The sequence below is a fragment of the Microtus ochrogaster genome (genome assembly GCF_000317375.1).
Source record: "Microtus ochrogaster isolate Prairie Vole_2 chromosome 14 unlocalized genomic scaffold, MicOch1.0 chr14_random_2, whole genome shotgun sequence".
Lineage (NCBI taxonomy): Eukaryota > Metazoa > Chordata > Mammalia > Rodentia > Cricetidae > Microtus > Microtus ochrogaster.
Window position 1 is genome coordinate 16,013,093 of NW_004949097.1, and position 24,184 is coordinate 16,037,276.

The following is a 24,184-nucleotide window of genomic DNA, read 5'->3' on the forward strand; positions in this document are numbered from 1 at the left end:
TTCTTAAATGAAATGAGATGTGTAGCCGGTCTTGTTCTTCCTAGAATGCCAAGAATGATATAGTTTTACAACCTGGTAATCCTCTGCTGTCTGATGAGATAGACTGCCCATATCTCCCAGAATTTGTTTTTACTTATTTCAGACCCTTTCCACCTAAATCTTGAGCATTGCTTAGAGGCCATAAAACTCATCCTTATGAGTTATATCACTTGTACTTTACAATAGCTTAAGTGACTTCTGTGTTATCTTAGGGTCAGCCCAATCCTGATGTCCACAGGCTTTGTTTACCTCACTCAGTCTCTGTAGATCCTAAATCTTGGGCACTATCTCTGAATCAACATCTGTGAAAGAAGCCAGATGTTCTTTGTAGTGAATCTCAATGTAAAAATTTCTTAAATTGTTGTGCACTTGGGACTGAATTGTTATCAGAAATGCCCTTCCCCGCAAAAAAATTGTGCTGTGCTTAAATATTCCTAAAATAAAATGATCTGGACCAGACTCTAGAAGTTCTGTTCCAGAACCAGTTCCAATAAAATCATTCTTGTCTCTCTGTGGATGTTTTTCCTTGCCTTCTGTAAAGCCTGCAGGGAACCACTACAGCCATCTGCCTGCTTCTCTGTAGAAACGAGGCTATATACATATCAACTAAGAAAGCAGTTTGATGTGGGAGTGTCATATATTAATCTGTTGATTTCATTGGTTAAGCAATAAAGAAACTGCTTGGCCCTGATACGTTAAAACATAGGTGGGAGGAGTAAACAGAACAGAATGCTGGGAGGAAGAGGAAGTGAGCTCAGAGAGAGGCCACGCTCCCCTCTCCCGGGCAGACGCGATCGATGAAGCTCTGACCCAGGATGGACGTAGGTTAAGATCTTCCCTGGTAAGCCACCTCTTGGGCTACACAGATCATTAGAAATGGGCTAGCCCAGGTGCGAGAGTTAGCCGAGAAGAGGCTAGATATAATGGGCCAAGCAGTGTTTAAAAGAATACAGTTTGTGTGTTGTTATTTCGGGCATAAGCTAGCAGGCGGCCGGGGTGCTGGGGACACAGCCCCGCCGCTCCTATTACTACAGCAGTTCTATGGAGAAACCCACTTACATAAACCTGGATGCCACTTCCACTAGAAACAATTCCAAGATCATACTCATATTTTAAATAAATTGCAAAATCAGTTTCTAGATGAATTTCACATTACAAATAGAAGCTTTATGTTATGATATATTTATGATTCAGTATTAACTAAAGTTGAAACTAACAAAAATATAGTGACTCCCTCTTAAAGTAGACAGAGTACACTCGAGGTAAATAGTTTTTCTTTCTATCCAGTGCTTAAAATCTGATGATATGATTAGGCTGAATAATTAAAGAATTTAAACTTTTGCTTTCTTGTTTCCCAATGTGTTAATTTTATTAAAATTGGGATGATAAGCAAAATACTTTTCATAATGATAATACTATTGGGTGAGTTAATTACTATCTCTGAAATACAATGGAGAGTGTTTATTTTACTTTTGTTTTTGAGACAGTCTCACTATGCTCTTAACTCAGTTTTCCAAGTGCTGAGATAACTGGTATGTGCCTCCACACCTAGTTCTGAGGAGCCTTTAAAGTGGAGAACTTTTTATACTAGGTGAAGAAGCACAGCTTTCCTTACTTACAGCTCACACCCAGGCTTGAGTCTCATTTACCCATTCATGCCTTTTATGAGGTGGCAAAGTCTGTTAAGTATAGATGCAGACTTCTGTGTCTGAATCTTTATTGTCCCCTCCAGGAACTGAGTGGATTTCCTGCCTGGACTTTGAAATTACATACATAAGGTGTTTTTCTGTTTCTGCTTCTCTGCCATGCTCATGATGGATGTCTTCCTCTCAGGCCTCCGAGGAATCTTAACTGCATGCAACCTTATATCTAAAGGGTAACAATGCCTACAGTAGGTACCAGGTATATAGCCTACTTACAATTATGTCTTGTGACTTTTTGCTTCATGTTTTTACTTTGTTAGGTTTCTAAAAATGCTCTTCCTTGGGTGTCTTCATGTCTTCTGCAGAGGATTTTCTAGGCAAGTTATTCTAGTTCTGGAAGTACACGGCTCCCTAGAAGAGTCTGAAATAGAGCCTTCCCTTTTTCCTTTAGGTAGTTGTCCATCATTCAACTATTATCCATTTGTAAATATTTTGTCAATAACAAAACTAATGTTAATTGATAAAGAACTTATCTCATTTGCTCTTACAGTAGTATAACTAAGTGAGGAGCTTTGCTTCCTCAGGTTACTTTCTGTTCTGACTTTTAACAGTTTGTTGCAATTGGTCTCTAAACTTTCTTGTTGGCATTAAAGTTCTCAATTTGCTATAACTCTAGAGGAGAGAGTAAAAGTAAAGATATTTCAGCCCATTTTACCCTTAAATTAGATTACTATTTTTCACAGTGGAACAAAAATGAACTTTAGGAATACTTCTATAATTTTAAGAAATGTATAAAGTTACTAAAGAAGTATTTATAAAAACATTCTACTTGATTTTTTTAGATTTATTTCTTTTGTTTCATGTGTATGATGTTTTGCTTGCTTATATGTCTGCGCACCATATGCTTAACTGATGCCCATGTCAGAAGAGGGTATTGGATCCCCTGGAGTTGGAGTTATCAATGGTTGTGAGAAACCAACCCACCAAGATAACCAATTTTCCTCAGGTCAGAGAAACTGGAGAGGAAGCATGCAGTTGCTGACCTACTAGACAGAAAGACACACATGGGGACATTATCTGAGGGGCAAAGCTTAATTCTTCATTTTATTATTTTGTTTCTTCTGCTTGTTCTACTATGTTCTGTTCTTCTACCCTGTTGTTCTCTTTCTTCTTCTTTTATTTTTCTCTTATCCCTTTTATACCTCCTAAGACAAAAATTTCTATGCAAGAAAAGATTACCTCACAACCACAAGTTACATATTTTGCAAAAACAAATTAAAATCTTTACACAGGAGAAATTACATTGTGATCAAAATTTACAAGCTTCTCTTAAAAGCCCACACCTAGTTAAATATTTTTCTTTGTATTAATTTTCCTACCATAACATCTTCACCTTAAAACAATGGCTCTTTTATAATTGATGAACAAGGTTTTAAGCAATCTAAATATATTTTAGCCAGTTATTTTTGTACTGGCAGGCAACTGTTTGGAGTTTCAGTGTAGTAGATTCCAATAAAACTTTACTCAAGTGGTCTAGCTAGCAGTCAGTTTTTCTTTACACACAATAGGGTCATTTAATTTTCTTTCACAACTTTGTTTTTTCAAGGTGCTTATGAGACCTGTGATAAATTCTGTAAGCTACATGACAAAGGAACTCAGGACTAACCTTAGGTGTAGGGACATGATTGCTTTCTTTAATCATCTGCCTGTTTTTCCTCAACAGACTTCATGGGTCTATAATGCATGAAACTTCCTTGTTGTTATTTTCCATCCTCTGCAAATCTCACATTTAACAAAGGGGAAGGTAACTTCTAGTTTATTTTTGCCTTTTTTTATATTTATTTTTGGAGCAATTGGCAGAATAACCTAAACCATTTTCTTAATCTTTACTAACTGTCCTAACCACCTGTATCTGTTAGATCAACTCACAAAGTCCAGTTAAATCACAGGTCTAACTAATCACCCTTGCTCTTATAAGAATCATCTTCAGTACGATCTGTAAATAAATTGCCCTGTGAGCACTGGGATTTTCCCATGAAACAATCACACTATATTAGATAAAATGGGATGCTTTCACATAGTAATCATTCCCTGCCAAATACAGCAGGAACAGGGCAGCAGCAAGCAGGAAGAGGCACAGCAAAAGCAAGGGGGCATTTCAGAGACAATCCTGCTGGAGCTTTGTTTAGTCTTTGCAGATTTGCTATTTGGTGGATTGGACTCCATAAACTCTATTGCTGATTGCTACTTCTCTGACATGACCACCGGCAGGAATCGAACCTGGGTCCTCTGTAAAAACAAATGTCCTTAACTGCTGAGCCATCTCTCAAGTCTCCAGACCTTCTCCTATTTTTTAATACAAAAAATTAGCAACCTTATTTCTATAGAAATGTTAAACTAAATTTTTTTATTTGTGTAGGGTAACATGTTCTATTAAATATATACGATTTGATGTATATGATTTTGATTACAGAAAGCAATATACTTCAAATAAATTGTTATTTTGTACTAATTTGTTGTGCTTAATGTCATGGTGTATACTAATTCTGACAAAATATAAATAGCTTAATCTTGATTTTGATTTTTGTCTTATTAACATATATAACCATTGGAAATTATCAAAAGACATTTATTTTTATGTATAGTAATGCAACAAGGCAGGCGATTATCATAACAGTATATATGAAAGATTGCATTTTCAGTGCATTTTAAAATTTAGCTAAGTTATAGATTCTGTCAAAATATAATTTTTCATAACTAGGTTTTAAAATATAATTAGATTTTCTTAGCAACTGTTGTTTTTAAGTAGAATTTACTTGTTCTAACAGGAAAATTGATTTATGTGATTTTAGTGCAATTAAAATTTCTCCGTATTTATATATAACAAAACACGATTGAGGAGTGTCTGTAAATTATTGAGAAGTAATCTGCTGACCTGTATGCACATCTTCAATGTGCGATGTGATTGCTCTAATACGCAGTCTATTTACCAAGTCTCTCAATGCAGTTGCTTTTAATTATTTGCCAATGTGAAAACTGAATTTATGCCAAAATATCAAGTAGTGGTAAATGCTGAATGTGCCCTTTTGATTTTTTTTTTTTTGGTGTGCGGCACACTTGATATGGTTCCTTTTGTGAGATTAAAATTTTATAGATCTTGCTATGATGCTCATTCTAGGTTACACTCTTTGTAGTAAGGAGGAGCGGGCTGGCTACGTCCTGCCCGGCTAGCTTAGCCCCGAAATAACCACACAGAAACTGTATTAATTAAATTACTGCTTGGCCCATAAGCTCTAGCCTCTTATTGGCTCACTCCCACATCTTGATTCAACCCATTTCTAATAATGTGTATCACCACTTGACTGTGCCTTACTGGCAAGAGTCTAACCTATGACCCATGGCGTCTGCCATACTGCTCTTCTTCCCAGCATTCTGTTCTGTCTACTCCACCCAATTAAATCCTTCCCTATCAAAAGGCCAAGGCCGTTTCTTTATTCAACCAATGAAAGCAACACAAATACAGAATGACCTCCTACACCAGCTCTTTGACTGAAGGGATTTTCCTCCCTCAATTTTTGAGTAGGTGGAACTTTGGGTTTGTGTTACTGTGTGTAAAATGTGTGGTAGTTTTATTTATTTTTCTTATATAAAAGTTTATGCTCTGAGCATATAGTTCCCTTGTAAGGGTGAGGCTCCTTGCAGGAAGTCCCCACGGTCTGGTACTATGTATAAAAAATTTATTGACATAGGAGATTTGTAGTATACAGACTCATAAAACTTTTAGAAATTGATTTGAGGAAATAAAAAAGCTGAAACTACAGAATTAAAGGCATTTTTATAATTAATCATAACTTTCAGTCAATATTTGTTTTTCCTTTTTTTCCCTACTTTTTTATTTTATTTTTTTAAAAAGAAAACAAACTACCTTTTTACACTTAACATGCCAATCCCAGTTCCCCCTCCCTCTCCTCCTCCCATTCCCTCCGCCTTTCTCCCATCCCACTCCATATCCACTCCCCAGAGAGGGCAAGGCACATTGCTCTGAGGAAGGACCAGGCTGAGCAAGGTATCCATTCAAAGAGAATGGGTTCCAAAAAGCCAGTACCAGCAGCAGGGAGAAATTCCTGGTGCCACTGCCAGTGGCCCTGCAGTCTGCTCCAGCCATACACCTGTCACCTATATTCAGAGGGTCTAGCTTGGTCCCATGCTGGTTCCTGCCCCGTCCTGTTGGAGTTAGTGAGTTCCCAATAGCTCAGGTAAACTGTTTCAGTGGGTGTCCCCATTATAGTCTTGACCTCTTTGCTCATAGTCTCACTCCTCCCACTCTTCATCTGGACTTTGGGAGCTCAACCCAGTCCTTCACTATGGGTCTCTGTCCCTGCCTCCATCAGTTGCTGGATGAAAGTTCTATGGTGACATTTAAGATAGTCATCAATCTGACTACAGGGCAAGGCCATCAAAATTCCAAATGATCCAATTAAAAAATGGGGTACATATCTAAACAGAGAATTCTCAACAGAAGAATCTCAAATGGCTGAAAGACACTTAAGGAAATGTTCAACATGCTTAGCCATCAGGGAAATACAAGTCAAAATGACTGAGAGACCATCTTACACCAGTCAGAATGACTAAGATCAAAGACACCAATATTGGAAATTAATTAACTAATGGCACAAGGTTTTGCTCTGTGACCCAGGCTGGGCCCAAACTTACTAACAATTCTTGGACATTGTTAACATTGTGCTGCATGATGGCTAATTTTATTTTTATGTTTTATACATCCTTTAACGTTTTGATAGTAGTTTAAAAATCATAGTATTGATGCTGTTGTAGGACTGCTGAAGAAAGCTGACATTTTAGTATGCTTTGAAATGTGTGTCTTTGATGAACTTTAATACAATGCTTTGCAAGGAGAAAACATGTATTTGTTTTAGTTCATGGTACATTGATTTCTTGCTACTGTATGACTTTGAATACTGATGATAAATAAGATGTCTTATGGAAGGTCACCTTCCATCCTTTCTAAAGACCTAGTGACAATTTGTTTCAAAATAGCAAAGGACCTTAGAACTTCTAGAGGAGCAAGGTGAAGAAGCTAGGACTTTGTGTGTGTGTGTGTGTGTGTGTGTGTGTGTGTGTGAAATTTTACAAATAAGTGAATTGTGGGAAAAGTTGTCTTTCAAATTTTGATTTTCATTGTTATATATAAAGTTTAGGATACAATCTTCAAGTCAAGAAATGTGTTTAGTGTTTGTAATAGTTACTTTCTTCATAGACGTGAAGAATACCCAATGGAAACAGCTTAAGGAAGGAAGGGTTTATTCTATCTTGCAGTTTGAGGAGATGTCCTTCAAGTGAAAGAAGGCATGGTGGTGCCTTTTGGTACTGACCAGAACTTGAGGCTACTGCTTGTTATATCTCTGCAGAATCAGGAAGCAGAGAAGACTCGGGCAGTAGAAACTTGATACTTCAGAGATGACATTTGCACTAATGAGATTCTACTTACTAGAAACTCCATAAGCTTCCCAAACAATGCCACTCACTAGGGACCAAGTTTTCAAACACATGAGCCAATTGTGAACATTCTGCATTAAAACCATAAAGTGGTTTTAATATAAAGCTTTAAACATAGATTAGATAAGTTTTTGTTAGCTACATGCCTGTGGCCTATGTGTCTATGTCCTGGAAACCCAACTGGGATTGATGGGCGATTAAAGCAAACACATCAAAGACCTAACTGAGTAACCCTAAACACTGAAACAGCTATAATAAAATATAGGCAATATCCTACATGATATAGGTATAGGAAAAACTTTCTAAATTGAAGTCCATTTTCCCAAGAATTAAGACCAACAGTTGACAAAGTTCTACTTCATAAAACTAAAAAGCTTCTGTACAGTTAAAGAAACAGTCAGTGAAGTGAAGAGGAAGCCCAAGAATGGGAAAGGATCTGTGTCAGCTATATGTCTGAGAACATACAGGATATGTAAAGAACTAAAAAAAAAAAAACCCAAAGGACTAAATCACAATAACAAAAGCAAGCAAGCAAGCAAACAAAAACCACCTTTAAATAAAGAAAACAAATGACTCATTTAAAAAAAATGGGCCTGAGACCAGAATAGATGGTTCAAAAAAGATAAAGAAAAATTAAATGCTAAGAAATGCCTCAGAAATTGTTCATCTCTAATAATTAGTGAAATACAAATCAAAACAACTTCAAGATTTCATCTTATCCCTGTCAGAATAACAAATACCAACAACAGAAGCTGCAGGGGATGTAGAGAAAAGAGAACCCTTATTCCTTGTTGCCAGAACTGCAAAGTGGCCCAGCCACTCTGGAGCATTATCAAAAAGCTAAAAATAAACTTAACATTTGACTCACCTATACCTTTTCCTGGTTTATGCCAAAGAACTTGATATTCTACTTCACAGATACTTGCTCAACCATGTTCTAGTGACAATAACCAGGAAATGGAAACAACTGTAAATGTCCTTCAGCTGAAGAATGGGCAATGAAAATATGTTACATATACACTATGGAATACTATTCAGCTGTAAGAAAAAATGAAAACGTGAACTTTTCAGGTAAATGGATGGAACTAGGAAAGATCATACTGTGAGAGGTAACCCATACTCAGAAAGACAAATGTCACATGTTCTCTAGTGTCCAAATCTTCAGATATAAGTACATATCTTGGAGTAACTGCAGAAATCAGGAAAATAAAAAGACACCATTGCCAAGGTGCAGAGTGGGGTAACAGTAGGAAGAGGACAAGTGATCAGACAGAGGAAACAGAAAACGTGGGAGGCTCTAATTAGGCAGTGGGAAGGATGGTAACAAAAGAAAGGTAAAATAATAGTAAGACTGTCTGAAAAAGTCATAAGGACTCGTACTGTTAACTAGTTAACTGAACGTTCCTGTAACATAGTAAGTCTTTGTATAAATATACATAGATAGTTTAAGTGAAAATTTCCCATCTGGGCTAACAATACTTTCTCCAGGAAACAAGGCACTTCAGACACAGATCCCAGAGACCTCTGATTTGGAACTTATTTGAAATCCTCCTCCCTGAGGACTAGATTTCATGGTACCAGAAAACACCATGCAATCTTCCAAAGGCAGGAAGCAACCAACAGTGCTACCCAGCTATGATGCTCATGAATGACACCGGTCACCATGGCATGGTAATCCTAGGGATGCAGTAGTAACATACGTTTCTTGTCAGTAAGGGGACTTTATTATTTTATTTTTTGTACCTAGAAGTATTTCAGAGTAGCCATTCTTTTAAAAATGTCTTTTAAATTGATTTTTATTGAGATCTACATTTTTCTCTGCTCCCCTCCCTGCCTCTCCCTTCCCCTTCAGCCCTCTCCCAAGGTCCTCATGCTCCCAATTTACTCAGGAGCTCTTGTCTTTTTCTACTTCCCATGTAGATTCGATCTATGTAAGTCTCTCTTAGTGTCCCCATTGTTGTCTAAATTCTCTGGGATTATGATTTGTAGGCTGGCTTTCTTTGCATTATGTTTAAAAACCACTCATGAGTGCGTACATGTGATAATTGCCTTTCTGTGTCTGGGTTACCTCACTCAAAATGATGTTTTTTAGCTCCATCCATTTGCTTGCAAAATTCAAGATGTCGCTATTTTTTTCTGCTGTGTAGTACTCCATTGTGTAAATGTACCACATTTTCCTTATCCATTTTTTGGTCAAGGGGCATTTAGGTTGTTTCCAGGTCTGGCTATGACAAACAAAGCTGCTATGAATATAGTTGAGCACATATCCTTGTGGTATGATTGAGCATCCTTTGGATATATACCCAAAAGTGGTATTACTGGGTCTTGAAGAAGGTTGTTTCCTAATTTTCTGAGAAATCACCACACTGACATCCAAAGGGGTTGTACCAGCTTGCATTCCCACCAGCAATGCAGGAGTGTTCCCTTTACCCCACAACCTCTCCAGCATAAGTTGTCATCAGTGTTTTTGATCTTGGTCATTCTTACAGGTGTAAGATGGAATCTCAGAGTTGTTTTGATTTGCATTTCTCTGATGACTAAGGATGTTGAACATTTCCTTAAATGTCTTTCAGACATTTTAGATTCCTCTGTTGAGAGTTCTCTGTTTATTTAGGTCTGCACTCATTTTTTTTTATTGGATTATTTGTTCTTTGAATGACCAATTTCTTGAGTTGTTTGTATGTTTTGGAGATCAGACCTCTGACTGATGTGGGGTTAGTGAAGATCTTTTCCCATTCTGTAGGCTGTTGTTTTGTCTTGTTGACCATGTCCTTTGCCTTACAGAAGCTTTTCGGTTTCAGGAGGTCCCATTTATTAATTGTTTCTCTCAGTGTCTGTGCTCCTGGGGTTATATTTAGGAAGTGGTCTCCTGTGCCAATGCATTCAAGAGTACTTTCTACTTTCTCTTCTATAAGGTTCAATGTGGCTGGCTTTATGTTGAGGTCTTTGATCCATTTGGACTTGAGTTTTGTGCATGGTGATAGATATGGGTCTATTTTCATTCTTCTATATGTTGATGTCCACTTATGCCAACACCATTTGTTAAATATTCTTCCTTTTTTTTTCCATTTGATACTTTTTGCTTCTTTGTCAAAAATCAGGTGTTCAAAGGTGTGTGAATTAATATTCGGGTCTTCAATTTGGTTCCATTGGTCCCCCTGTCTGTTCTTATGCCAATACCAGGCTGTTTTCAGTACTGTAGCTCTGTAGTAGAGTTTGAAGTCAGGGATTGTGATGCCTCTAGAAGTTCTTTTATTGTACAGGATTGTTTTGGCTATCCTGGTTTTTATGCTCTTCCATATGAAGTTGAGTACCGTTCTTTCGAAGTCTATGAAGAATTTTGCTGGGATTTTTCTGGACATTGCGTTGAATCTGTAGATTGCTTTTGGTAAGATTGCCATTTTTACTATGTTAATTCTACCTACCCAAGAGTACGGGAGATCTTTCCACTTTCTGGTGTCTTCTTTAATTTCTTTCTTCAAAGATTTAAAGTTATTGTCATACAAGTCTTATACTTGTTTGTTTAGAGTTACTCTGAGATATTTTATGATAGTTGTAGCTATTGTGAAGGATGATGTTTCTCTGATTTCTTTCTCAGCCCTTTTATCATATCAGAATAGCTTTTCTTATAAACAAAGCCAAATAAAGCATCTGTCTAATGCTGTTCAACAATCTTGAGGTGTTTTTCATTTTTTACTCTTTCTCTTTCGAAATCCTCTGCAGGCATTTGGGCAATCTTTCTCTATTCATCGTAAAGTGGCTGAGGACGGAGAGACTCGGGAGGAAACACTTCTACAGGAGTCTGCATCCAAGGAAGCTTATTATCTAAACAAGATCTTGGAGATGCAGAATGAGCTGAAGCAGAGCCGGGCTGTGGTCACAAATGTCCAGGCAGAAAATGAGAGGCTCACAGCTGTTGTGCAGGAACTGAAGGAGGTAAACAAACCATTCCCTTTAAGAGTTGTCTTTCAGGATCTGTTTGTCTTTAGAAATTTCCCCACAGAGACACTCCCCTATGTCTTTTTACTACAATTAAGTTAACAATCAAAATCAACCATCACAGATAAGGGTAAACAAAATTTGGCAAGTCCTTAGTTTGATAGATGCTGTGTGAATGTAACAATTGAATTAACAGTATTGTATTTATTTAATAAAATGATTAATCTTGTTTCCATAGTATTACTGATAATGATAAAGGCATATACACTTAGGTGTTGTGTGTGAACTGTGACCTTATGTATACATGCATGTGTGTTACAAACCTCATCTAAATATAATTGTAGGGTACCATAATGGGAAAATTGTTGAATTAAGTTTTAGGAAAATAGTATTCTGGTCTTAACTCTGCTACTAGTTTTAGTATTATGTTCATTTATGTGTAAGCTTTTTTAAAAAGTTATATTGCTATATTTCTGGCCCATAATAAACAAATGCTGTTATCATTAGTAACTTTGTGCATCCTTCATAAAATATTGTTGAAGTTATTACTCATTATATAGGTCTGTATTCGTACATTAAAAAACATTAGCTAGCCATGTGTGATGATGTGCCCCTGTGGTAATTGCATCTGGGGAGCTTCCCAGACCAGCCTGGGCTATGTTGTAAGACTTTGCCTCAAACACAAACCAAAAGAAAGAAACAAACCCCAAATAAAACAGCAAAAATAAATAAAAAAACACATTAATCTTCAGTTTATCATCTTGAAACCTCTTGGTTGCAATTTAAGGTAGACAGAAGGAATCACTGTATATTTCTATTTCTGTTTTGATCATTAAAAATCTTCTTATGCTTAACTGTAAAAAGTCTCAGTTTTCATATAATTCCCTTTACCCTTTAAACAAGTTTTTATTTTTATTAACCTTTAGTATTTATTTATGCTGTGTGTGTGTGTTTGTGCACACACACTTGTTCTACAATGGAGGTCAGAGGAAACTTGCAGGACTAGGTTCTCTCTTTCTACCACGTGAGTGACCTAGGTATCAACTCAGATTTTCAGGCTTAGTGTCAAGTATACTTGCCATCCCACTGACCCCATTTTTTATTAGCCTTAATGTATATGTATTTTTAATGTTAAATTATTTAAAATATTTTTGAAAGTAAAGGGAATATAAAGAAAAAAAATTATCGCTTAAATCCAGAAACCAATTAGGAGATAACAGATAATCCTGTTTTGTTTTGTTTTGTTTTGTTTTTTGTTTTTTGTTTTTTCGAGACAGGGTTTCTTTGTGTAACAGCCCTGGCTGTCCTGGAACCCTCTGTGTAGACCAGGCTGGCTTTGAACTCAGAGAGATCCACCTGCCTCTGTATTCCAAGCGCTGGGATTAAAGGCATGTGCTACCACCACCTGGCTTGATAGTGGATAATTTTAATCAAATTACAGGTAATGCTACATAATGAGTGATATAAGTCAAATTCCCATTTTATTTTGACCAGCATCACTTTGATAAAAACACAGAGGTGGGTGAATTTATGTAGTATCTAAGTAGAGCATTGGTAAATAAGTTTGAATTTCATGTTTTTATCTCCTCTTTTAGGTCTAACATATTGAGTATAGCCTAAATAGATTCATTTAAAGATTATTATGGAACACTTGTTTTGTAATAAATTAACCCCACATCTACATTGCTTAAACTATAAAATTAGATAATTAGACTTTTGGGCTAGTAAGATGTCTCAGTGTGTAAAAGTGCTTACTACACAAGCCTTACAATCTGAGTTCAATTTCTGGAACCATGTAAAGGTGGAAGAAGAGAACTGACTGGAAAGTTGCCCTTTGACCTCTTCATGCGTGTCACAGCTTCTCTCGGTTGCGTCTTTAAACTCTTGCTCATTTCTTTCACAAACCATTTCCAGAAGCCTAAGAACCGCATGGTCAGATTTAGCAAGAGCCCCAGTACTTTGTACTAATTTTATGTATAAGTTACTTTTCTTGCTACTGTAACAAAATACCTGTCAAAATCATTTTAAGAAGAGAGGATTTGGCTAAGAACTTGAAGGTTCAGTCTATCATGGGAAGGTGCCTGGCCACATTGTATCTACATAAGGAAGAGGGTGGGGCTGGCTTTATTCATTTGTGGATGTTGTTACCCACATTCAGGGTGGGTCTTCCTACTTTATTTTAATTTCTTTGGAAATGCCTTTACTGTAACATCATGACTTTTTTTCTCCTAAGATATTCAGAATTCGGATAAGTTGACATTCAAGAGAAACTATTACAGTACCATAGCTGTTAAGGTCTGAATGTGTCTCCCTCAAATTCATATATTAAAACTTAATCATTAATGTCATTGTATTAAGAGGAGGGTCCTTGAAGAGATGATGAAGTCTTGAGTAAAAAAGAGCTCAAGAATAGGATAAAAGGAACTAGATAAGATGTTTTAATCTCCTTATCTTTATTAAAGCAGCAGCCCTTCCCTCTCGACAACACAGCAAGAAGGTTGCATCTTGGAGATGACTCACACTTGATTCCCAGAACCCACCTTATAATCAGCTGGCACTCCCGATCCAACCCTCAGCTATTCTCACATGTGCATATCCATATGCAGACCGACATGCATAAACATAACTAAAAATAAAGTAAATCTATTTAGAAAAGGGCTCTACCTTGGAAGCAGAAAGTAGCTCTTACTAGATATCATCCATGGTGGTGCCTTAATTTTATTTAGACTTCCTCCAGAACTATGAGATTTTTTTTCTTTACAATCTTTCAAATCTATGGTATTCTGATGTAACAGTAGGGCTAGGATTAGATAATAGCTAAATTTGTAGTTTGTTGGGACTTTATTACGGTTTTAATAGGATATGACAGTTGTATTTCAGGGGCTGGAGAGATAGATCAGTGGTTAAGAGCATCGCCTGTTCTTCCAAAGGTCCTGAGTTCAATTCCCGACAGCTGTATTTCAAATGCTGCCTTATCCCTATGTTTTTAAAGCCACATTAAAATTTCATTTTCCCTTCTCTAGAATATATAATTAAGTTTTGTAATATATCAGTGCCTCAGCTTCCAGAAATATATTATATCTACATCTGTTCCAATTCAAGGAGTCCATACCCATAGAGCCATAGGCCGAGAAGGCACCTTAGTAGTAATTTGGTAATGACTCTTTCCAGGACAATAATTCTCTGACATCCCCTAAAGGATATATCTCTATTAGATACCTATGGCATTCTACAGAATATATAATAAATTAACAAGTTTTTTTTTTTTCAAGTAAAAGCATGTTTTATTTGTTACTTATTTTGGTATTTACAGCTTCAGGACAGTGCTTGATATAAACAGATTATTTTAGAAATGATTTTTATTGAATCTTAAAAAATTAAGTTAAACTAAACTGGGCAGTGGTGGTACATGCCTTTAATCCCAGCAGAGGCAAGCGGATCTTTGTGAGTTCAAGGCCAGCCTGATCTACAAGAGCTAGTTCCATGACAGGCTCCAAAGCTACAGAGAAACCCTGTCTCGAAAAACCAAAAACAAACAAACAAACAAACAAAAAATAGGTTCAGCTAAAAGAATGTGTTTTAGGGATTGTCCATCCCTGGACTCAAATAGCTGCTGTACCACCTACCAACAATGTGATCTGGGCAAGTTGTTTCCTTTGTCATCAGCTTTCCAGTTGCTGTAATAAACACTTGAGAGAGTCAACTTACAAAGATAAAGGATTTATTTTGACTTGAATTTTGGGAATTTTAGTCCATATCAAAAGGTCCTGTTGTGTTTGGTGAGACAGCACATCATGGTAGAGAACGCATGGCAGAACAAGCTAGAACTCACTACAATCTTTATACAAACAGAGAACAAGAGGCTGGGGCTCCACTGTTCCATTTAAGGCAGGCTTCTCAGACTGGAAATATCCCACAACAGCCTACTTCTTAACCTTTCTGCTGCCTCCCAATAGTGCCAAGCTATAGACCACCTCTTTAACACATGGCTCGTCGTATTGGGTAAGGTCTTTCTTTTCAGCAAGGAGATGATAATACTAACAAATAGACCCTTTTAAAATGCCTGCTGTAATAAAGGTTTGAAAGTAGCTCTCATTTTCTATCTCTTGCCTCCCTCCCAAGGCTCTTGCTAGTGTCTGGCCACTCTAATTGTTACTCTGAGGTTAAATGAAGAAGGTTCTCTGTGTTTCACCAGCTGTATTTATAGTTTCTGAATCTACAGAAAATAACTTTCTTAGTTTTATATTTGTGTGGACAGATTTAGCCTATTCCCAAGAAGTATTTTGGCAAAACCGTCTTAAAATCCCCGCAGAATGTGCGTATCTAGAGCCATTGGCACTCCGTCACACTCTGTGGTCTTGGGTCAGCACCCTGGCCATTCTTTTTAGCAGTTTTGTGACATCTGTTTGCAATGTGTTAAAAAAAAGTTTTCACTGATTATATTTACCTTTGTTGACGATCCTTACAAATACAAACCATTGGACCTATGTATTCTTCTTGTACATTCAATTCAGTTTTAATCCTTTTGTTTCAGTTTTTCATTTGTTTATCCATTCAATATTTTTAATGTCTGTAGTAAGCTAGGCAGATGCCTTTAAAAACAAATGATCTGTCTTCTTTGACTATAGTTTTTTTTTCTTTTCAAGAAGGTCATTTAGTCTGCACTTTTTAAGATTGAATCCTTTTTTTGTATAATTTTTCATAATGCCTCTGAGATTCATCTAAATTGTATATATCAACATCAAGTTTGTTCCTTTTTATAGCTGGTATTATTCTACTTTATTGACATATTACAGTTTGTTTAATTACTTGCCCTATTTGTCAGCTTTTTGTTTCTCCAGGTTTTGGTGGCTATGAATAAAGAGCTACTGTACATATTCATGTACATTTATATTTTTTATGAGCAAAAATGATATTTAATTAGAATTGCCAATTTGACCTCTAGAATAGATTGTGTGATGGGCATATTGCAGACTATCTTGACTGAGTTAACTGAGCTGAGAAGACTCATCCATAAGGGTAGTACCTTGCTTTAGACTGGAAGTCTGCTGTATAAATAGACAAAATGCGCTGAACACAAGGTTCATCATTCGCTGCTTCCTGATTGTGTATGTGATGTGACTAGCTGCTCCAAGCTCTTGCCACATTGATGGATTGTACCTTTGAACTATAAGTAAAAACAAACTTTTCTTCCCGTATGTTCCTTTTGTAGGATATTTTGTCACAGCAGTAGGAAAAGAAAATAAGTCAGCACATGCTTTTCTTTCTCTCAGAAGAGTGAGAGCTCATCTGAATAACAGTGACTACATTTTATATTGCTATTAAAGTTTTATATAAGAGATTCTGTTTCCCTCTGTCATTTCCAGTATTCAATATTGTCAGTATTTTTCATTATATATATTCTAATAGGTAGTGATATACTAGTTTTTGTGATTTTAATTTTCTCAATGGATGTTAACGTTGGATATTTTTCTTGTGCTTATTTGCCCTTCATGTATACTATTTAGTGTCTTTTCAAGACTCTTACCTAGTTTATTTGATTTTTTTTCTTTAAGTTAAAGTTGAAAATTCTGTATGTATTTTGGGTATAAGTTCTTCATCAGATATATGATTTGCAAACATTTTCACCCACTATGCAACTTGTCTTTTCATTTACTTAAAAAACATCTCTTTGGGGGCTGGGCATATGGCTCAGAGTTTGATAGCTTGGCTACTCTCCTAGAGGACCTGGCTTTGATTCCCAGAACCCACATGGTGACTAGCAAGTGTAGTAGAAGGGAGCAGCGGGCTGTGTTCCCGGCGTCCGGCTGCTTAACCCCCGAAATAACCACACGGAAATCGTATTAATTAAATTACTGCCTGGCCTATTAGTTTTAACCTCTTATTGGCTAACTCTTATATATTCATTTAACCCATCTCCATTAATGTGTATTGCCACTTGACTGTGGCTTACCGGCCTGAGTCTAACCAGCGTTCATCTTGGAGAGGAAAGCCATGGCGTCTGCCACACTGTCTTTTTCCTCCAAGTCCTGTCTTCCCCGCCTATCTAAGTTCTGCCCTATAAAAGGCCTAGGCAGTTTCTTTATTTGACCAATGAAAGCAGCACATAGAAAGAAGACCCTCCTACACCAAGCAAGCAAGCAAGCAAGCAAGCATCTGTAACTTCAGTTCCAGTACCCCCTTTTGGCCTCTGTGGTACCAGGCATATTAGTGGTATGCATACATACATGCAGGCAAAACATCCATGAATATAAAAAAATTAAATAAAATAATCATTTTCCATCTTGAGATACTGTGTTTTGATACTATAATGAAGTATCCTAGATAGGTTATTTTGTAAAAAAAAAGGAAAATCAGTTTACAGTTCTGGAGATTCAAGGGCATGTCAGCTCAGCTCTGGATAGGAATTTCTATAAGAGAGAGGGTTTACATCTTCAAACAGGAAGCCAGAAGTATTTTGTTCCTATAATCCCTTCTGAGGGCACACCTCCAACTAACCTAAGGATCTCCTTCTATGCCCATCACTTAAGTGTCTCCCCCTTCCTAAAACTGTCACACGGAGGACCAAACATTCAACACATGTCCTTGTGAAACAAACCATATCCAAACTATAGTACAGAGCAAAATAATTTTCATTGTGATGTATATAAAAAACCAATTTATTATGTGGTATGGGTGCCATACAGCTCAGTGGTACAACACTTGCTTAGCATGTGCAGTGCCTTAGATCCAATTCAGAGGGATAGGAGGAAAGGGAGAGAGAGAGGGAAAGAGAGAGACAAAGGAGAGATAAAGATAGAGAGAGAGAGGGAGATAGAGAGACAAAGGAGAGATAAAGATAGACAGAGAAAGAGAGATAGAGAGACAAAGGAGAGATAAAGATAGACAGAGAAATAGAGATAGAGAGACAAAGAAAAAAAGAATGCTTTTGATGTCTGGTTTAAGAACATTTAAAAAGGTTTGTTTGATTAAATTATGTGTATGTGTTTGCTTGCATGAATTATGTGTACCATGTAGGTGCAAGCACCTGTGGAGTCTAGAAGACAATGTTGATGCTGTGGAGCTGGATTCACAGGTGTTTGCATTAGCTGGAGAGTCACTGGAAGGCACTGAGCAAAAGAGTGACATAAATGTGTTGGAGTGAATCCTCAAGTTTAAAGTGATAAGTAGCTTATCCAGATGTGAGAAGATTGTGGTTAAACCAGGATGACAAGTGAAGATAGTGAAAGTGGCTATCTTTTCAATACATATTGAAGTTGGAGCTACCATGTCCTCCCTCCCTCCCTCCCTCCTTCATTCCTCCCCTCCTTTTCTCTCTCTTTCCTTCTACCTTTGTGCGTGTGTGTGTGTGCGTGTGTGTGTGTGTGTGCGTGTGTATGTGCGTGTGCGTGCGCGTGTGTGTGTGTGCGTGTGCGTGTGTGTGCGTGTGTGTGTGCGTGTGTGTGTGTGGGGGTGTGTGTGTGTGCGTGTGCGTGTGTGTGTGTGTGTGTGAGTGTGCGTGTGTGTGTGCGCACACGCGCACCTGTGCACACATGTGTGTTACTGGGATTGAACCTAAGACCCTGCAAATGCTAGGAAATTATTTTAACACTAATCTACATTGTCATTGAGAGATAGGTGTAGCACAAATAACAAAAACCCAGAGTTAGGGGTTAAAGCTGAAGACCAGAGAAACAGTGCAGTAAGCCACTAGAGAGACCTTTTAACTCTGCCAGTGCTCAGACTGAAGAAACAATCCTCAGACTGCCTAGACTGCACTGTGTTTCCACCAAACCTCAGACTCCATGAGCTCTTGTCTCTTCCCCTTTATATTCCTCCTCTATCCAGCCATTTTGCTCCTGTTTTCACCTCCCCAGTGCTGGGATTCAAGATGTAAATATGGCATGTCCTGAACTCCTTCACAGGACCTGATTATCTTGTCTAAACTTTTTATATTTTAATTTTATGTCATTATTTAAATCATGGTTGGCTAGCTTTGTGGTATACCTCATCTACCCTGTTTTTAAGTAGGTCAAGAAGAGGAGGGAGGGCAAGGAAGAGGGAAGGGGGGGCTAAGTCACTTTGGGCAAGAGGTTTATTAGCCTCAATGACATGCACACAAAGAAACACAGCTCTCTTCTTAAAGAAAATAAAAGATAATTTATTATGGAGCCATTTTGAGTGATCATGGTCTGTTAACACAGATAAAGGTTACCCCAAATTTTATGTGTCAAGAGACAAATCTCAAAAGATAATAAATCAAAATATTTTGAAGACAAAACAAAAACAAACAGCCTTTAAAGTTCCAATTTTGAACAAAATTCAAAATGCCTTTCGAGATCTGGATGAAACAAACAAACCAAACATAACTAAGTTTCTAGACCAAAGTGATTTCAAAGCAAACGAATGAACTAAATACCTTAAACCAAGAGCTTTGGAAGTAGACTCAAAAGGCATATGTCCTATTAGGATCCTAAATTTACTTGCTCAGAATAAACAAGTAGATTGTTAACCAAAGCAAGAGAGGTCCAAGGGCCACAGGAAGAGCTAACAACCCATCTGAGGAAATAACATCAAGAAGCCTGGACTCAATAGTTTCTGGCAGATTACTGACTCTCATTCAGGTCATTCCTTTGGTGAAAAATGGATCATTTTCAGAGTTCTACATTGTGTCATCAGACACTTTTGAAATGCTAAATACAGTTTTCATCTTAAAGGGAATAAGAGATAGCTTATTCTGGAGCCATTGTGAATAATCATGCCCTAGGAACTAGACTTAGGTTATTCCAGATTCCATGTTTCAATGTGGAAGTGGTTTTATGAAGTTTTATAGTTTTGCAGACCAAAGAAAGTCATCAATCAAGACATGTTTAAATTACATTGGTGGGGACATCAGAAAGGTGGTTGCAGCAAGATGGAGGAATCTTTTTTTAGGGTTCAATGATGTCTGATGACATTCTTAGCTTTTGGGTTTGTGGATGCTAGTGGTCTGCCTAGTTAATAGATTTCAAAGGTCTTCCTTCCTTCCTTCCTTCCTTCCTTCCTTCCTTCCTTCCTTCCTTCCTTCCTTCCTTCCTTCCTTCCTTCCTTCCTTCCTTCCTTTCTCTCTTTCTCTATTAGCCACAGGGTGTTAGTTCTACCACTCTCCATGTGGGCAAGGAATGGCTACTGATGGTCTTGAAGGTAGCCCAAGATAAGGTGGTTAGTTAGCCTCTGCACTTGCAGCATTCTGAACTCTCAACATTAGTGCAGTTTCAAGCAGCCGGTCTTTGCAGACACAGCTTCTTTCCAGAAATTCTCCTTCACAACCCTAACTTCATGGCCGAAGTCCGAAGTTAAGCCTCAGTGCCTCACCAACACTACCCCAACTCCCCAGAAGGCAAGGTTTTTGTTTTGTTTTGTTGTTTTGTTTTTAGGGTTCCTTAGGAGGATGGGCAGGAAGGTGCTACACTACAGGGGAGTAAGTAAAGTTACCTTTGTATTATAAAGTTTGGTTGAAAGACTGTTTGCTCTGTGGTTTGGGCTGGGAGAAAGGTGCTTGGAAAAGTCCAGCGTATGCTTTTAGAAAAATGTTCAGATGGAGAATTTCATAAAAGAGTGGGTGGGCCTAGTTAATATGTGATCTGTGAATTGTGACACTTGTCATTTGTAGGACTTGTGAGATGTGGTGATGATCTGGCTGCCTCTGACCCCCAGGCTGTAGGAGGGCAGGGTTTGTTCTTCTCAGCCCCTCTGTGTAGGACCTCACTAGCTGGAAGTCATGCTTCTCTGTTTATGTGGTGCTCTCGTTTCCAATGTTTGGTCTATAAATTCTTTAAAATATTCCTTGAAAAAGGTAAAGATCTTATGGTCAAATACATTTAGGAAGTGGTACGTATTGTATTTTGCTATAACAGAGTGTTAATATACACAAGCTCAATGAACATTGCTATTTTAAAGGTTCTGAGAGGCCTAGGAGAAAAAAAAGTGTAGTTTTAACATGATTTCCTAAACTTCCTTTTATTTGAGGATTCCTGTTTATCTCTCAAGCTATGAACACAAAGAAGTGTTTCTCCCTCACTCCTTATCTGTATCATACTTAAGTGATATGTCTTATCAGTCATAAATGAGCATGGTTAAATATTTAATGCATTTTTTCTACAGAGATGGAAAGGGAATAAAGTATAAATATACATGGAGTGGAAGTCACCAAAAGGGTTTTTATTTTTTTTATTTTTTCGATTTTTCGAGACAGAGTTTCTCCGTAGCTTTTTGGTTCCTGTCCTGGCTGTAGACCAGGCTGGCCTCAAACTCACAGAGATCCGCCTGCCTCTGCCTCCCGAGTGCTGGGATTAAAGGCATGCGCCACCACCGCCCGGCTATCAAAAGGGTTTTTAAACAATGGAGAATTTTGTAGAGAATTTTTGCTTTGTTATAAGTTATAAAATTAAAGTAATAGACTCTTTGCTTATTGTGATGATCTGCCTAACCTTAACCCTGCTAAATGATCACTATTGACAGTTTGGGGAAAATTTTTACAAATATATTTATATCATGAAAGTGAAGTTTGTTTGTGTGTGCTACACATGTATTCATTTTTTAATTTTATTCATTTTTATTGTTTTGGTTTTTGAGAGAGGGTCTTGTATAACCAATCTGTCCATGAGCCCCTGATCTTCGTTGCTGTACACTCCCAAGTTCTGGAAATCCAGATGTGCACCACAATACCAAGTCCCCTTTATTTATTTATTTAAATAGAAATCTTTATGAAGCATGATTAAGAAAAACTAAGAGAGAGAAATTGGGGTTCAACCTAAAGATCCAAAAAGCAAAACAGCCAGCCATTGGCTCTTACCTCTACTTCAGTCCAAAAATGGCAATCCTGCCTTCAGGAATCTCAGAAGGAGACTGTGTCTGAGAGCTGTCCGTCGTCCTCCTCCCCCTGTTTTATATTCCTCTCTAGGGCTGGGATTAAAGGTGTGGACTGTTGGGATTAAAGGTATGCACCACCCGATTTCTATGGCAACTAGTGTGGCTCTTGGGATTAAAGGTGCATGCCATTGGGATTAAAGGTGCATGTCATTGTGGGTACTGGGGTTAAAGGTGTGTGTAACCAAAACCTGGTCTGTAACATTGACCAGTGGAATTGTTTTACTCTCAGATCTTCAAGCAGTCTTTACTTATTAAAATACAGTTGAAATGCCACTACATCTTTACTTTAAAAATAATTGTTTTTATTTTATATGTGTGAGTGTTTTCTCTGTATATATGAAAGTGCACTGAGTTCATGGCTGGTGCCTGTGGAGATGGAAGGAGGGATGGGATGCACTGCACTGGAGATACAGATGCTTGTAAGCTGCCATGTGGACCCTGGCAATCCAATCAGGTCCTCACAAGAACAGCAAGTGCTCTCAACCCCTGAGCCATTTCTTCAGTCCACTCTCTTAATCTTGACACATAATGAGATTCTGCTGCACATCCTAGTCCACAGCTTATTTTTACATTTAATAATACATTGTAGCTAGATTTCCATTTTAACACTTCAATGTTCCCTCTGATTATTTATTATCATTTCAAATGATTTTGTAATTCAGAGTAAAATAATTTATTTCAGTGTGACTCCAAATAGCAAAAGTTTAGTCTATTTTCCATTTTTTGTGTGAATAAATAGGAATTTACTTAGATTTTTAATTCTTTGAAAATGTTTTTAAGAATGATTTTCAGTCCACAACACCAGAGAATCTAGGAAGCAAAGAGGACCTTAAGAGAGACATACATGGATTTACATCAGAAGGAAAAAAACGACAAGATTTCCTGAGTAAATTGGGAGCATGGTGGTCATGGGAGAGGATAGAAAGAGGGAGGGGATGAATGGAGGGGAGTGGAAAAATATATAGCTCAATAAAAAGAATGACTTTTAAATGTCAGATTTCTTTTCTTTTCTTTTTCTTTCTTTCTTCTTTTTTTTTTTGTTTTTGTTTTTCGAGACAGGGTTTCTCTGTAGTTTTTGGTGCCTGTCCTGGAACTAGCTCTGTAGACCAGGCTGGTCTCGAACTCACAGAGATCCGCCTGCCTCTGCCTCCCAAATGCTGGGATTAAAGGTGTGCGCCACCACCACCCGGGTAAATGTCAGATTTCTTTAGAAATTTTGATAGATATTATTAAATTGTCATCTAAAAAGGCAGTGCCAATTTAAATACAGGAAATCTTTTCTGTTATCTAACAACCAGGGTTTCTTTTCTACATTTTCTGAAACCCAGAGTAAGGAAGTTTTATACTGATTGCTTATGTTGTTGTTTCAGAATAACGAGATGGTGGAGCTACAGAGAGTACGAATGAAAGATGAAATCCGAGAATATAAATTCCGGGAGACCAGACTCCTTCAGGACTACACAGAACTGGAAGAAGAAAATATTACATTGCAAAAACTGGTGTCCACATTAAAACAGAACCAGGTGAGGATTAAAGTTATACCATAGATAGATCTACATTTTCTAATAAATGAAGTTTATTCTTCCCTTTCTTTCAAAGTGTTTATTTTTATGTGTGTGTATGAGCACATACAGGAGTGCAGGTGCTTGCAGGAGCCACAGACTCGGAATCTCCTTGGAACCTGAGTTAGAGGTACTTGTGAGACCCTTGATGTGGGTGCTGGAGTCAGGTCCTCTGGAAGAGCAGCGCATGCCCTTTAACTGCTGAGCCATCTTTTTAGCCCTATACTTTGTTTCTTAAGAAAGAACTTGTCATGTTTTCTATACTTCTTTGTGTGCTGGAATTTCTCTGTCTTACTATGTCAGCTAAAATGTATAAGAAAAAATGTAAGTAGTATAGTTTACAATGCAGTTTTATTAAGTAAGCAAAATTTTAATTTGTTTTAACTTAGTCATCATTTGTTTTAGTAGTAAGTCAAATATAATAAATTATAATAAATTTAACTTGGCAACTTCCTATTGCTGCTGGTGTACTAACTTGTTTTATACAGATAGCACCCTTAAGATCTTTCTATAAAACTTGTCTGTCTTCCTCCCTTTTTTCTGTCCCCTTCCCTTCCCTTCCCTTCCCTTCCCTTCCCTTCCCTTCCCTTCCCTTCC

General features: G+C 37.5%; 1 protein-coding gene across 7 annotated transcripts in view; it reads left to right on the forward strand.

Moving 5' to 3' along the window:
- The window catches only part of Bicd1 (BICD cargo adaptor 1), a 152,037-nt gene that overhangs the window by 48,316 nt on the left and 79,537 nt on the right, over window positions 1-24,184 (forward strand). For all 7 annotated transcript variants that reach the window (XR_003378456.1, XM_005364633.3, XM_026787894.1 and 4 more), the window contains exons 2-3: window positions 10,920-11,132; window positions 23,396-23,548. Coding sequence is in view for 6 of the 7 variants with exons in the window: in XM_005364633.3 (XP_005364690.1) it covers window positions 10,920-11,132; window positions 23,396-23,548 (366 nt within the window). In the remaining variant the exon portion in view is untranslated. The remainder of the gene's footprint in view (window positions 1-10,919; window positions 11,133-23,395; window positions 23,549-24,184) is intronic.